Raw genomic sequence first — 16,166 nt, forward strand, 5'->3', positions numbered from 1 at the left:
TTGTCTATGGCCACTAGAGTCTGTAGAAGCTAACTGTCTATGGCCACTACAGTCTGTAGAAGCTAACTGTCTATGGCCACTAGAATCCGGAGAAGTGAACTGTCTATGGCCACTAGAGTCCGGAGAAGCTAACTGTCTATGGCCACTAGAGTCTGTAGAAGCTAATTGTCTATGGCCACTACAGTCTGTAGAAGCTAACTGTCTATGGCCACTAGAATCCGGAGAAGTGAACTGTCTATGGCCACTAGAGTCTGTAGAAGCTAATTGTCTATGGCCACTAGAGTCTGTAGAAGCTAACTGTCTATGGCCACTACAGTCTGTAGAAGCTAACTGTCTATGGCCACTAGAATCCGGAGAAGTGAACTGTCTATGGCCACTAGAGTCCGGAGAAGCTAACTGTCTATGGCCACTAGAGTCTGTAGAAGCTAATTGTCTATGGCCACTAGAGTCTGTAGAAGCTAACTGTCTATGGCCACTAGAGTCTGTAGAAGCTAATTGTCTATGGCCACTAGAGTCCGGAGAAGCTAACTGTCTATGGCCACTAGAGTCCGGAGAAGCTAACTGTCTATGGCCACTAGAGTCTGTAGAAGCTAACTGTCTATGGCCACTAGAGTCTGTAGAAGCAAACTGTCTATGGGCACTAGAATCTGTAGAAGCTAACTGTCTATGGGCACTAGAGTCCAGAGAAGCTAACTGTCTATGGCCACTAGAGTCCGTAGAAGCAAACTGTCTATGGCCACCAGAGTCCGTAGAATCTAACTGTCTATGGCCACCAGAGTCCGTAGAATCTAACTGTCTATGGCCACTAGAGTCTGTAGAAGCTAACTGTCTATGGCCACTAGAGTCTGTAGAAGCTAACTGTCTATGGCCACTAGAATCCGGAGAAGCGAACTGTCTATGGCCACTAGAGTCTGTAGAAGCTAACTGTCTATGGCCACTAGAGTCTGTAGAAGCAAACTGTCTATGGCCACTAGAGTCTGTAGAAGCAAACTGTCTATGGCCACTGGAGGAATCCATCTTCTTAGGCAGCAGCCTAATAGTATACATACAGCAATGTCAATATTTGGTAGTCATCCACAAGCTTCTGCTTGAATTTTTGACCACTCCTCTTCACAAAATTGGTGCCGTTAAGCTACATTTGTTGGTTTTCTAACATGGACTTGTTTCTTCAGCATTGTCCACACATTTAAGTCAGGACTTTGGGAAGGTCATTCTAAAACCTTCATTCTAGCCTGATTTAGCCATTCCTTTACCACTTTTGACGTGTGTTTGGGGTCATTGTCCTGTTGGAACACCCAACTGCGCACAAGACCCAACCTCCAGGCAGATGATTTTAGCTTGTCCTGAAGAATTTGGAGGTAATCCTCCTTTTTCATTGTCCCATTTACTCTCTGGAAAGCACCAGTTCCATTGGCAGCAAAACAGGCCCAAAGCATAATACCACTACCACCATGCTTGACGGTAGAAATGGTGTTCCTGTGATTAAAGGCCTCACCTTTTCTCCTCCAAACATATTGCTGGGTTTTGTGGCCAAACAGCTCCATTTTTGTTTCATCTGACATCACATGGACAAAGATAAGACCTTCTGGAGGAAAGTTGTGTGTCAGAAAACCAACAAATTTAGCTGAACTGCACCAGTTTTGGCAAGAGGAGTGGTCAAGGATTCCAGCAGAAGCTTGTGGATGGCTACCTAAAGCGCCTTATTGCAGTGAAACTTGTCAAAAGACATGTAAGCAAATATTTATAATAATGTCAGAGTGAATTTTTGACGAACCCCAAGATGCAGAGAAGGCGGCAGGCATTGTGCAGGAAAATGTTCAGAAAATAAGAAAAGGAAAACACGAACCGGAAACCAGGAAGCAGGAACAGGAGTCAGGATCCAGGGAGTAGCTTATATCTTACAGCATGGGTGTCAAACTCTGGCCCGCCGTGTAATTTAATTTGGCCCTTGAGGCAATATCAAATTAACATTACAGCTGGCCCGCCGTTATTACACAGCAGCGGTGTCGCTGTAACCAGGGGCGCCGCAAGGAATTTTGGGCCCCATGAAAAGAATCTTTACAGGGCCCCCAACACATAATTTCATCATCATTAGGCCCCCCTCAGTCATGGGCTCCTAGAATTCGTCTCCTTTCCCCCGCTTTTTTGGCGCCCCTAGCTAGTAACACCGCAATTTCTCATACTTGCCAATCCTCCCGAAGTTCAGTGTCTCTCCCGAAAATCTCTCGGGGCAAGCACCATTCTCCCGATTTTCACCCGGTCAACAATATTGAGGGCGTGCCTTAAAGGCACTGCCTTTAGCATTCTCTACAACCTGTCGTCACGTCCGCAATTCCTCCATACAAACAGCGTGCAGGCCCACTCGCATAATATATGCGACTATTACACACACATAAGTGAATGCAAAGCATACTTGCTCAACAGCCATACAGGTCACACTGAGGGTGGCCGTATAAACAACTTTAACACTGTTACAAATATGCGCCACACTGTGAACTCACACCCAATAAAACTGAAAAACACATTTCAGGAGAAAATCCGCACTGTAACATAACATAAACACAACAGAACAAATACCCAGAACCCCTTGCAGCACTAACTCTTTAGGGACGCTACAATATATTTTGATATTTACCTCAGAAGGCTGCAAATAGCAAAGAGGCATTAAATTTGTATTTACATTTTATTTGATATGTGTGTGAATGTGAGTGTGAATGTTGTCTGTCTATCTGTGTTGGCCCTGCGATGAGGTGGCGACTTGTCCAGGGTGTACCCCGCCTTCCGCCCGATTGTAGCTGAGATAGGCGCCAGCGCCCCCCGTGACCCCGAAAGGGAATAAGCGGTAGAAAATGGATGCCATTGATATTTTTTAATTATTATTTGAAACTCGATTTTGCATGTCACTTGCTTGTTCAATGTTCAATGCAAAAATTTTTGGGGTCCCCATTAAAAGGTTAATTTTTTCAACCTTGGCCCGCGGCTTTGTTCAGTTTTAAATTTTGGCCCACTCTGTATTTGAGTTTGACACCCCTTGGCTTACAGCATACAACGAAACGACACGACACGACAATATTCCAACACCGAGTGGAGGACAAAGCAGGTTTAAGTAGCACCTGGCTGATTGACACCAGGTGTGGCCAGGTGCCAATCGGCCGCAGTTGAGGGCCAGCAGCACTCAGGGAGACAATCAGGAAATAACCAAAATAAGAGCGCCGACAGGAAATGACAGAGGAAAAATACAAAACATAAGTAAACTGTCAGGGACAAGCCTGACAAATAAATTCATAAAAGAACCCAACTTTATTAATGTTTTTTGTGACCAACAAGTATGTGCTACAATCACTCTATCACAAAAAAATAAGAGTTGCAGAAATGATTGGAAACTCAAGACGACCATGAAGTGTATGTCAACTTTTGACCACGACTGTATGTATTGTATCGGTTTTGAAAATGAAAAATATCAAAATGGCCGCGGCATTTTCAGATTTTTCATGTGTGGCCCTCGGTAAAAAAAAAAAAAACGTTTGGACCCCCATTTTTTCTCACCTCATCACTGGTGCTGTTGATGTTGTAGCCGCAGTTCAAGGCGATGTCCAGCGGGCGCATCTCAGTCCAGCCGTCTGCCGTACACGTCTTGGAGAGGTTACCTGCTGAGGGACGACAAGGGGACTAGATTACACGCCGTACCCCAAACTAATTCCTGAAATAACCACCATTAGGTCGCTGTGACTACAGTCACCATAGCTCCGCCCACACGGAGAGTAAATAAACAAGATGTCTCCACTTCAATGGACGCCTCACAATGTGTCCCATTAAGGGCCTCCTCTCAACTTCATTTTTGTATCCTCAAATAGGAAACTGCCTGTTCTTTAGTGGACACCTGGCCTCAAATAATTGCCACACAGATAAAATGTGATTACTTTTACTATACACCGGCCGGTATTTTCCCAAATCTCCCCTCAGCTTTTTGCCTTGCTTCAACCAAACACGTCTCCAGTTGAACTACTACTTGACTAAATGCCAGGTCTCAAAGAATCAAATACAAAACCAAAATAACAAGTGAAGTATTTTTTTTGCTAAAAATCATTAACGTAGAATTTAATGGCAGCAACACATTGCAAAAAAGTTGTCACAGAGGCATTTTTACCACAGTGTTACATGGCCTTTCCTTTTAAAAACACTCAGTAAACGTTTGGGAACTGAGGAAAGTAATTGTTGAAGCTTTGAAAGTGGAATTCTTTCCCATTCTTGCTTGATGTACAGCTTAAGTTGTTCAACAGTCTCCGTTATGGTACTTTAGGCTTAATAATTCGACAGGTCTAGTACCCACACTCTTTTACTATGAAGCTAGGCTGTTGTAACACGTGGCTTGGCATTATATTGCTGAAATAAGCAGGGGCGTCCATGATAACGTTGCATGGATGGCAACATATGTTGCTCCAAAACCTGTATGTACCTTTCAGCATTAATGGTACCTTCACAGATGTGTAAGTTACCCATGCCTTGGGCACTAATACACCCCCATACCATCACAGACGGCTTTTACACTTTGCACTTATAACAATCCGGATGGTTTTCCTCTTTGTTCCGGAGGACACGACATCCACTATTTGAAATGTGGACTTGTCAGACCACAGAACACTTTTACACTTTGCATCAGTCCATTTTAGATGAGCTTGGGCCCAGCGAAGCCGGCGGCGTTTCTGGGTGTTGTTGATAAATGGCTTTGGCTTTACATAGTAGAGTTTTAACTTGCCCTTACAGATGTAGCGACCAACTGTAGTTACTGACAGGGGTTTTCTGAAGTGTTCCTGAGCCCATGTGGTGATATCCTTTACACACTGATGTCGCTTTTTGATGAGGGCTCGAAGGTCACAGGAATTCGATTCAAATTACGGACCGTGGATGGTGAAATCCCTAAATTCCTTGCAATAGCTGGGTGAGAAATGTTGTTCTTAAACTGTTCAACAATTTGCTCACGCATTTTTTGACAAAGTGGTGACACTCGCCCCGTCCTTGTTTGTGAACGACTGAGCATTTCATGGAAGCTGCTTTTATACCCAATAATGGCACCCTCCTGTTCCCAATTAGAATGATCACCTGTGGAATGTTCCAAATAAGTGTTTGATGAGCATTCCTCAACTTTCTCAGTCTTTTTTGCCACTTGTGCCAGCTTTTCTGAAGCATTTTGCAGGCATCAAATTCCAAAAGAGCTAATAATTGCAAAAAATAACAAAGTTTCTCAGTTGGAATGTTAAGTATCTTGTCTTTGTAGTTTTTCAGTTGAAGTTAAGTTGAAAAGGATTCACAAATCATTGTGTTCTCTTTTTATTTACCGTTTACACAACGTGACAACTTCAAGTCATGATGTAATATGACACTCCCTAGTGTGCCTCTGATTGGCTTGCCAGTGTCCGACCATGTTTGTGACCCAGACCGCTCTGGCTGCAGTGCCCTCTGCTGGTGGTTCAGGGGAGTGTGTAGGTCACATATATTTGTGCATTTGGTTCGTGGTAGGAATTGGGTTTTGTACAGGCATGTGTCAGGTCGCCAACTTGTGCAAAGTGCAGCATTTTCAGTTTCAACACTGTCTGGTTTCATCTTTTTGTCAAAAAGTGTTTTTTTATTGATTTTCCGCAGCTAACCTCAAAGAGCTGAGGTCTTGCTTGTTCAAGAATAAAAGGATGAAGCCGAGCGCTGGGCCTTGTTTTCATAAACCCGCTGTAATCTTCCACTCGATTAAATATTATTTCCTTCCCGTCCAAACGCCGCATATTTCTTACAGAAACCTTTTATCTTTTATCTGCACCAGACCTTTACAGCTGGGAGACAAACTTGTGTAGTATGTAACGTAGTATAATACCTCTAGTCACTTCTCTGCCTTCTTTGATCTATTGTTGTTTATTAATAACAATAACGATAACAATTAGCTCATGTGTAGTATGTAACGTAGTAAATATGTCTTGTATGAAATTAGGATGATGTTTTACATTCAACTGCTTCTAAACTTGCCCTGTTGTTGTGCAATAATCATATTCAAATCATAACATTATTGTGTCGCTGTCAGCTTCAAACACTGATGACATCTATTAAACAAGACAAGAAGCAAGGAATTAAACAGAGACAGAATTCAATTTGGCTCAGTGAGGAGAAACCTGTACATCTGTACCTTTGTACAGTGTTCCACGCTCTGCTAATCGTGAGCTGATAACTAACTATAGCACTAATCGCTAGCTGACAACTAGCTTGCCAGTTGTTAGCTGACAACTAGCACATTAATTGTTAGGTGGCAACTAGGGTGCTAGTCGCTAGCTAACAACTGGCATGCCAACAGCCAACTTACAACGAGGGTGCTAATCGTTAGCTGGCCAATAGTGCACTAATTGCTCGCTGGCAATTAACACCTCAATGGCTAGCTTCCAACTAGGGTGTTAATCGCCAGATCACAACTAGAGCACTAATCGCTAGCTGACAACTAGCTTGCCAGTTGTTAGCTGACAACTAGCACAATAATCGCTAGGTGGCAACTAGGATGCTAATCGCTAGCTAACAACTGGCATGCCAATAGCTAACTTACAACGATGGTGCTAATCGTTAGCTGGCCAATAGCGAACCAATTGCTCACTGGCAATTAACACTCCAATTGCTAGCTTCCAACTAGGGCGTTAATCGCCAGATCACAACTAAAGCACTAATCGCTAGCTGACAACTAGGTTGTCAGTTGTTAGCTGACAACTAGCACATTAATCGCTAGGTGGCAACTAGGATGCTAATCGCTAGCTAACAACTGGCATGCCAACAGCCAACTTACAACGAGGGTGCTAATCGTTAGCTGGCCAATAGCGCACCAATTGCTCGCTGGAAAATCAACACCCCAATCACTAGCTTCCAACGAGGGTGTTACTCGCCAGATCACAACTAGAGCACTAATCGCTAGCTGACAACTAGCTTGCCAGTTGTTAGCTGACAACTAGCACATTAATCCCTAGGTGGCAACTAGGGTGCTCATTGCTAGCTAACAACTAGCATGCAAACAGCCAACTTACAACGATGGTGATAATCGTTAGCTGGCCAATAGTGCACTAATTGCTTGCTGGCAATTAACACCCCAATGGCTAGCTTCCAACTAGGGTGTTAATCGCCAGATCACAACTACAGCACTAATCGCTAGCTGACAACTAGTTTCCCAGTTGTTAGCTGACAACTAGCACATTAATCGCTAGGTGGCAACTAGGGTGCTAATCGCTAGCTAACAACTGGCATGCAAACAGCCAACTTACAACGAGGGTGATAATCGTTAGCTGGCTAATAGTGTACCAATTGCTCGCTGGCAATTAACACTCCAATGGCTAGCTTCCAAATAGGGGGTTAATCGCCAGATCACAACTACAGCACTAATCGCTAGCTGACAACTAGCTTGTCAGTTGTTAGCTGACAACTAGCACATTAATCGCTAGGTGGCAACTAGGGTGCTAATCGCTAGCTAACAACTGGCATGCCAATAGCCAACTGACAACGAGGGTGCTAACCGTTAGCTGGCCAATAGTGCACTAATTGCTCGCTGGCAATTGACACCCCAATGGCTAGCTTCCAACTAGGGCGTTAATCGCCAGATCATAACTAGAGCACTAATCGCTAGCTGACAACTAGCTTGCCAGTTGTTAGCTGACAACTAGCACATTAATCACTAGGTGGAAACTAGAGTGCTAATCGCTAGCTAACAACTGGCATGCCTATAGCTAACTTACAACGAGGATGCTAATCGTTAGCTGGCCAATAGCGCACCAATTGTTCGCTGGCAAATTAACACCCCAATCGCTAGCTTCCAACTAGGGCGTTACTTGCCAGATCACAACTACAGCACTAATCGCTAGCTGACAACTAGCTTCCCAGTCGTTAGCTGACAACTAGCACATTAATCGCTGGGTGGCAACTAGGGTGCTAATCGCTAGCTAACAACTGGCATGCCTATAGCTAACTTACAACGAGGATGCTAACCGTTAGCTGGCCAATAGCGAACCAATTGCTCGCTGGCAATTAACACCTCAATGGCTAGCTTCCAACTAGGGTGTTAATCGCCAGATCACAACTAGAGCACTAATTGCTAGCTGACAACTAGCTTGCCAGTTGTTAGCTGACAACTAGCACATTAATCGCTAGGTGGCAACTAGGATGCTAATCGCTAGCTAACAACTGGCATGCCAATAGCTAACTTACAACAAGGATGCTAATCGTTAGCTGGCCAATAGCGCACCAATTGCTCGCTGGCAAATTGACACCCCAATCGCTAGCTTCCAACTAGGGCGTTACTTGCCAGATCACAACTACAGTACTAATCGCTAGCTGACAACTGGCTTGCCAGTTGTTAGCTGACAACTAGCATATTAATCCCTAGGTGGCAACTAGGGTGCTCATTGCTAGCTAACAACTAGCATGCCAATAGCTAACTTACAACGATGGTGATAATCGTTAGCTGGTCAATAGTGTACCAATTGCTCGCTGGCAATTAACACTCCAATCGCTAGCTTCCAAATAGGGGGTTAATCGCCAGATCACAACTACAGCACTAATCGCTAGCTGACAACTAGCTTGCCAGTTGTTAGCTGACAACTAGCACATTAATCGCTAGGTGGCAACTAGGGTGCTAATCGCTAGCTAACGAATGGGATGCCAATAGCCAACTGACAACGAGGGTGCTAATCCTTAGCTGGCCAATAGTGCACTAATTGCTCGCTGGCAATTAACACTCCAATGGCTAGCTTCCAAATAGGGGGTTAATCGCCAGATCACAACTACAGCACTAATCGCTAGCTGACAACTAGCTTGTCAGTTGTTAGCTGACAACTAGCACATTAATCGCTAGGTGGAAACTAGGGTGCTAATCGCTAGCTAACAACTGGCATGCCTATAGCTAACTTACAACGAGGATGCTAATCGTTAGCTGGCCAATAGCGCACCAATTGCTCGCTGGCAATTAACACCTCAATGGCTAGCTTCCAACTAGGGCGTTAATCGCCAGATCACAACTAGAGCACTAATCGCTAGCTGACAACTAGTTTCCCAGTTGTTAGCTGACAACTAGCATATTAATCGCTAGGTGGCAACTAGGATGCTAATCGCTAGCTAACAACTGGCATGCCAACAGACAACTTACAACGAGGGTGCTAATCGTTAGCTGGCCAATAGCGCACTAATTGCTCGCTGGCAATTAACACCCCAATCACTAGCTTCCAACTAGGGTGTTAATCTCCAGATCACAACTAGAGCGCTAATTGCTAGCTATATCAATAAACAAATAAAAAATAATACTATATATTATAATAAAACAATTATTAAAACATTTTTAGCCTACATGCAGTCCTTTTGCGGACCCCTTGGAGGTTGCGGCCTCCCTGTTGAAGACCTCTGCTATTTATTATTATAGACATTATAACATTATTCCAAAAATGTATTTGTACAAAAAAAAAACCTCATTTTTATTAATGCCTGGTCGTCTCTGCAGTTGAGTACTAAACTGTATGAGGAAAGGTGTATTGTCCCACTGCCACTTCAAACACCATCCATAAACATCGGCCTCCCGGGTCAGGTCATGTGATCAAAGGAGGAAGTGTTTACCTTTGTGCTGCTCGCTGAAGTAGCTGAAGTAGGCGGGGCATGCGATGGTCACCACCTGTCCCACCTGGGCTGACGGCCAGCAGGCCGCCATGTCCCACTCGCCTCCACACTCACCTGCAAAACAGGTCATGGTTGTACAAGTTAGTACAGCAGCAGTGTACTTGGAATATCTGCTCAGCAAAGTACAAGGAGAGTGTGTAACCATGGCAACAGAGTGAGTGTGTCCTGCGCTGGCCCTTTAAGAACATGCACCACATAATATTATTGTTATTATCAATCAATAAATCAATGTTTATTTATAGAGCCCTAAATCACGAGTGTCTCAAAGGGCTGCACAAGCCACAACGACTTCCGCGGTACAGAGCCCACATAAAGGCGAGGAAAAACTCACCCCGGTGGGACGTCGATGTGAATGACTATGAGAAACCTTGGAGAGGACCGCATATGTGGGCAACCCACCCCTCTAGGGGAGACCGAAAGCAATGGACGTTGAGTCGGTCTAACATAATAGTGTGAGTCCAGTCCATAGTGGATCTAACATAATAGTGAGAGTCCAGTCCATGGTGGATATAACATAATAGTGTGAAAGTCCAGTCCATTGTGGATCTAACATAATAGTGAGAGTCCAGTCCATAGTGGATCTAACATAATATTGTGATAGTCCAGTCCATAGTGGATCCAACATAATATTGTGAAAGTACAGTCCCTAGAGGATCTAACAAAATAGTGAGAGTCCAGTCCATAGTGGATATAACATAATAGTGTGAAAGTCCAGTCCATAGTGGATCTAACATAACAGTGAGAGTCCAGTCCATAGTGGATCTAACATAATATTGTGAAAGTCCAGTCCATAGTGGATCTAACATAACAGTGAGAGTCCAGTCCATAGTGGATCTAACATAATATTGTGAAAGTCCAGTCCATAGTGGATCTAACATAATAGTGAGAGTCCAGTCCATAGTGGATCTAACATTATACTGTGATAGTCCAGTCCATGGTGGATCTAACATAATAGTGATAGTCCAGTCCATAGTGGATCTAACAAAATATTGTGAAAGTCCAGTCCATAGTGGATCTAACATTATACTGTGATAGTCCAGTCCATGGTGGATCTAACATAATAGTGATAGTCCAGTCCATAGTGGATCTAACAAAATATTGTGAAAGTCCAGTCCATAGTGGATCCAACATAATAGTGAGAGTTCAGTCCATAGTGGATCTAACATAATATATTGTGAGAGTCCAGTCCATAGTGGATCTAACATAATATTGTGAAAGTCCAGACCATAGTGGATCTAACATAATAGTGAGAGTCCAGTCCATGGTGGATCCAACATAATAGTGTGAAAGTCCAGTCCATAGTGGATCTAACATAATAGTGAGAGTCCAGTCCATAGTGGATCTAACATAATATATTGTGATAGTCCAGTCCATAGTGGATCTAACATAATATTGTGAAAGTCCAGACCATAGTGGATCTAACATAATAGTGAGAGTCCAGTCCATGGTGGATCTAACATAATAGTGAGAGTCCAGTCCATGGTGGATCTAACATAATAGTGTGAAAGTCCAGTCCATTGTGGATCTAACATAATAGTGAGAGTCCAGTCCATAGTGGATCTAACATAATATTGTGAAAGTCCAGTCCATAGTGGATCGAACATAATAGTGAGAGTCCAGTCCATAGTGGATCTAACATAATAGTGAAAGTCCAGTCCATAGTGGATCTAACATAATAGTGGGAGTCCAGTCCATAGTGGATCTAACATAATAGTGAGAGAGTCCAGTCCACAGTGGATCTAACATGATAGTGAGAGTACAGTCCATTGTGGATCTAACATAATAGTGAGAGTACAGTCCATAGTGGATCTAACATAATATTGTGAAAGTCCAGACCATAGTGGATCTAACATAATAGTGAGAGTCCAGTCCATGGTGGATCTAACATAATAGTGTGAAAGTCCAGTCCATTGTGGATCTAACATAATAGTGAGAGTCCAGTCCATAGTGGATCTAACATAATATTGTGAAAGTCCAGTCCATAGTGGATCGAACATAATAGTGAGAGTCCAGTCCATAGTGGATCTAACATAATATTGTGAAAGTCCAGTCCATAGTGGATCGAACATAATAGTGAGAGTCCAGTCCATAGTGGATCTAACATAATAGTGAAAGTCCAGTCCATAGTGGATCTAACATAATAGTGGGAGTCCAGTCCATAGTGGATCTAATATAATATTGTGAAAGTCCATTCCAGAGTGGATTTAACATAATAGTGAGAGTCCAGTCCATAGTGGATCTAACATAATAGTGAGAGTCCAGTCCATAGTGGATCTAACAAAATATTGTGAAAATCCAGTCCATAGTGGATCTAACATAATAGTGAGAGTCCAGTCCATAGTGGATCTAACATAATATTGTGAAAGTCCAGTCCATAGTGGATCTAACATAATAGTGTGAGTCCAGTCCATAGTGGATCTAACATAGCAGTGATAGTCCAGTCCATAGTGGATCCAACATAGCAGTGAGAGTCCAGTCCATAGTGGATCTAACATAATATTGTGAAAGTCCAGTCCTTAGAGAATCTAACATAATAGTGTGAGAGTCCAGTTCATAGTGGATCCAACATAGCAGTGAGAGTCCAGTCCATAGTGGATCCAACATAGCAGTGAGAGTCCAGTCCATAGTGGATCTTACAAAATATTATGAAAGTCCAGTTCATAGAGGATCTAACATAATAGTGTGAGAGTCCAGTTCATAGTGGATCCAACAAAATATTGTGAAAGTCCAATCCATAGTGGATCTAACATAATATTGTGAGAGTCCAGTCCATGGTGGATCTAACATAATAGTGTGAGTCCAGTCCAAAGTGGATCCAGCATAATACTGACAATTCAGTCCATTGTGGATCTAACATAATAGTGAGTCCTGTCTGTAGTGGATCTAGCATAATACTGAGAGTTCAGTCCATAGTGGATCGAACATAATATTGTGAAAGTCCAGTCCATAGGGGATCTAACATAATAGTGAGAGTCCAGTCCATAGTGGATCTAACATAATAGTGAGAGTCCAGTCCATAGTGGGGCCAGCAGGAGACAATCCCAAGCAAAGACGGGTTAGCAGTGCAGAGATATCCCCAACCGATGCACAGGCAAGCGGTCCACCCTGGGTCCCGACAAGGGAGATGGGGGGGCAGAGTAGAAAAGAAAAGAAACGGCAGATCAACTGGTCTAAAAGGGGGTTCTATTTAAAGGCTAGAGTATACAAATGAGTTTTAAGGTGAGACTTAAATGCTTCTACTGAGGTAGCATCTCTAACTGTTACCGGGAGGGCATTCCAGAGTACTGGAGCCCGAATAGAAAACGCTCTATAGCCCGCAGACTTTTTTTGGGGCTTCTTTAAATGCAGTTTCTTGCCGGGACATATGGTACAATACAATCGGCAAGACAGGATGGAGCTAGACCGTGTAGTATTTTATACGTAAGTAGTAAAACCTTAAAGTCACATCTTAAGTGCACAGGAAGCCAGTGCAGGTGAGCCAGTATAGGTGTATATATAGGTATATATGTATATAAGTATATACAGTATAGGTGTATGTATAGGTATATATGTATATAAGTATATACAGTATAGGTGTATATATAGGTATATATGTATATAAGTATATACAGTATAGGTGTATGTATAGGTATATATGTATATAAGTATATACAGTATAGGTGTATATATAGGTATATATGTATATAAGTATATACAGTATAGGTGTATGTATAGGTATATATGTATATAAGTATATACAGTATAGGTGTATATATAGGTATATATGTATATAAGTATATACAGTATAGGTGTATGTATAGGTATATATGTATATAAGTATATACAGTATAGGTGTATATATAGGTATATATGTATATAAGTATATACAGTATAGGTGTATATATAGGTATATATGTATATAAGTATATACAGTATAGGTGTATATATAGGTATATATGTATATAAGTATATACAGTATAGGTGTATATATAGGTATATATGTATATAAGTATATACAGTATAGGTGTATATATATGTATATATGTATATAAGTATATACAGTACAGGCGTAATATGATCAAACTCTCTTGTTCTTGTCAAAAGTCTAGCAGCCGCATTTTGTACCAACTGTAATCTTTTATTGCTAGACATGGGGAGACCCGAAAATAATACGTTACAGTAATCGAGACGGGACATAACGAACGCATGAATAATGATCTCAGCGTCGCTAGTGGACGTAATGGAACAGATTTTAGTGATATTACGGAGATGAAAGAAGGCCGTTTTAGTAACGCTCTTAATTTGTGCCTCAAAGGAGAGAGTTGGGTGGAAGATAAAACCCAGATTCTTTACTGAGTCGCCTTGTTTTATTATTTGGTTGTCAAATGTTATTATTAGGCATTTGCACATCTGCTACTCCCCTCAATTGTCCTCCTCCTGAGGAAGTCTGAGGTCACATGTCTCGACACGCATGAGGTTCGTTAGCGGCGTCTGACACGTTCACCTGTATCGCTTATGCAACACACTGTAAATAGACTCACGTATCGCATCTTTCTTGCCTACCGTATTTCCTTGAATTGCCGCCGGGGCGCTAATTAAATTAAAACCTCTTCTCACTACGGCGCTTAAAAAAGGCATGCGGTAAATTTAGGTCTGCGCTTATAAATTTGAGTGTGATGTAAGGATACCATCATGAAAAGCACATTTAATTAAAAAAAACGTTATTATGGTTTTACCTTTACTTATAAATGAAGTCCATGCGCATCTCTTCTGATTAAAAGCATTGATAACTTGTTTATAAAAAATCTTCCTTATCTTTCTTCAGTTTTAAAAGTCTCTCTGTCTCGATGGAGCTCTTCCTTTATTACCTCCTGCTTCGATTGAAAGTCCAGTTTAGAAAACTTTTATTTTAGATATATAATCCTCCATGTTAAAAGTACAAGCGAGAGGAAAAAATAAACGATCGCTGTTTGTTGTCACTTCTTCTGCAACTGAGTTGTCGCAAGAAGGATCACTAGCGCCCTCTACCACCAGGAGGCGGGAGTCATTTAATGACTCATATTTGACACACGCAGCTACGGTATATTAATAAAACACAGCTGCTTACTGTTCTTTTTAGCATATTCAATAGCTTGGACCTTAAATCCGACTGAATAGCTCTTAATCTTCTTCCCTTTATGCGATTTCAAATGATTGAAATAAGCCTCCTCCATTTTGAAAATGATGACAGAGGAAGTGTCACTCGTGACGTGACGAGTTTGACCCGGTGGAAATTCTAGACATGCGCTAATAAAAATAATATTTTGCGAAGCGAGTTTGACCCGGCGTTAATCCTGAGCCGGCGGTAATGCTAAGCATGCGCTAATTATTTTGCGAAACGAGTTTGACCCGGCAGTAATTCTAGGCAGGCGCATACTATATACCCGGCGGAAATTCAAGGAAATACGGTATGTCGTACTTTCCTTTGGCAAGGCAGTAATACTACTAGGTCGTACTTAACGTTATGTAGTAGCGAGACCGACTTTGAAAATGAGGAGAGGGAATCTGGCGTGTTTGACGGAGAACTTGCCCAGCTGCTCATGTCGGACTCGGAAGATGCGGACTTTGATGGCTTCGTGGATGAAGATTGATCCGAAAATAATGTGAGTACGTTGATGAATACTTCAATAAAGTGCAACCCATCTCAGCTTTGCTCCTGCCGCCTTTTTCAAACAGCGTCCATGCATGCTCGCGTATGTCTTAAAAGCCTACTGAAATGAGATTTTCTTATTTAAACGGGGATAGCAGGTCCATTCTATGTGTCATACTTCATCATTTCCAGATATTGCCATATTTTTGCTGAAAGGATTTAATAGAGAACATCATGGTCGCTAATAAAAAAGCCTTGCCTGTACCGGAAGTAGCAGATGATGTGCGCGTGACATCACGGGTTGTGGAGCTCCTCACATCTGAACATTGTTTAGAATCATGGCCACCAGCAGCGAGAGCGATTCAGACCGAGAAAGCGACGATTTCCCCATTAATTTGAGCGAGGATGAAAGATTCGTGGATGAGGAGAGTGAGAGTGAAGGACTAGAAAACAAAAAATAGACGGCAGAGCGATTCAGATGTTATTGGACAAATTTACTAGGATAATTCAGGAAAATCCCTTATTTGCTTATTGTGTTACTAGTGTTTTAGTGAGATTATATGGTCGTACCTGTACAACCTGAAAGTCGGAAGGGTGTGGCCACAGGTGTGTTGACTGCCAGTGTCTCTGAGGGAAGCGACGTTTCTCTTAGACAGGTGCAGGAGGAACGAGGCAAACTCTCCGCTCATGTCTACGGTAAGAGCCGACTTATTACAGGGGAAGGCGTGGCGAAGTTGGTAGAGTGGCTGTGCCAGCAATCTGAGGGTTACTGGTTCAATCCCCTCCTTCTACCATCCTAGTCACGTCCGTTGTGTCCTTGGGCAAGACACTTCACCCTTGCTCCTGATGGGTCCTGGTGAGCGCCTTGCATGGCAGCTCCCGC

At 42.5% G+C, this 16,166-nt stretch overlaps 1 protein-coding gene across 9 annotated transcripts in view; it reads right to left on the reverse strand.

Annotated features, from left to right (window-relative positions):
• vipr1b (vasoactive intestinal peptide receptor 1b) overlaps window positions 1–16,166 on the reverse strand; it is a 183,731-nt gene that overhangs the window by 36,194 nt on the left and 131,371 nt on the right. For 5 of the 9 annotated variants that reach the window (XR_009809757.1, XM_061921298.1, XM_061921295.1 and 2 more), the window contains 2 exons: window positions 9,616–9,729; window positions 3,547–3,650 (listed from right to left, as the gene is read on the reverse strand). Coding sequence is in view for 8 of the 9 variants with exons in the window: in XM_061921298.1 (XP_061777282.1) it covers window positions 3,547–3,650; window positions 9,616–9,729 (218 nt within the window). In the remaining variant the exon portion in view is untranslated. The remainder of the gene's footprint in view (window positions 1–3,546; window positions 3,651–9,615; window positions 9,730–16,166) is intronic. The other 4 variants (XM_061921300.1, XM_061921296.1, XM_061921294.1 and 1 more) reach the window with 1 other exon arrangement.

Source organism: Nerophis ophidion, linkage group LG15 (genome assembly GCF_033978795.1).
Source record: "Nerophis ophidion isolate RoL-2023_Sa linkage group LG15, RoL_Noph_v1.0, whole genome shotgun sequence".
Taxonomy (NCBI): Eukaryota; Metazoa; Chordata; class Actinopteri; order Syngnathiformes; family Syngnathidae; genus Nerophis; species Nerophis ophidion.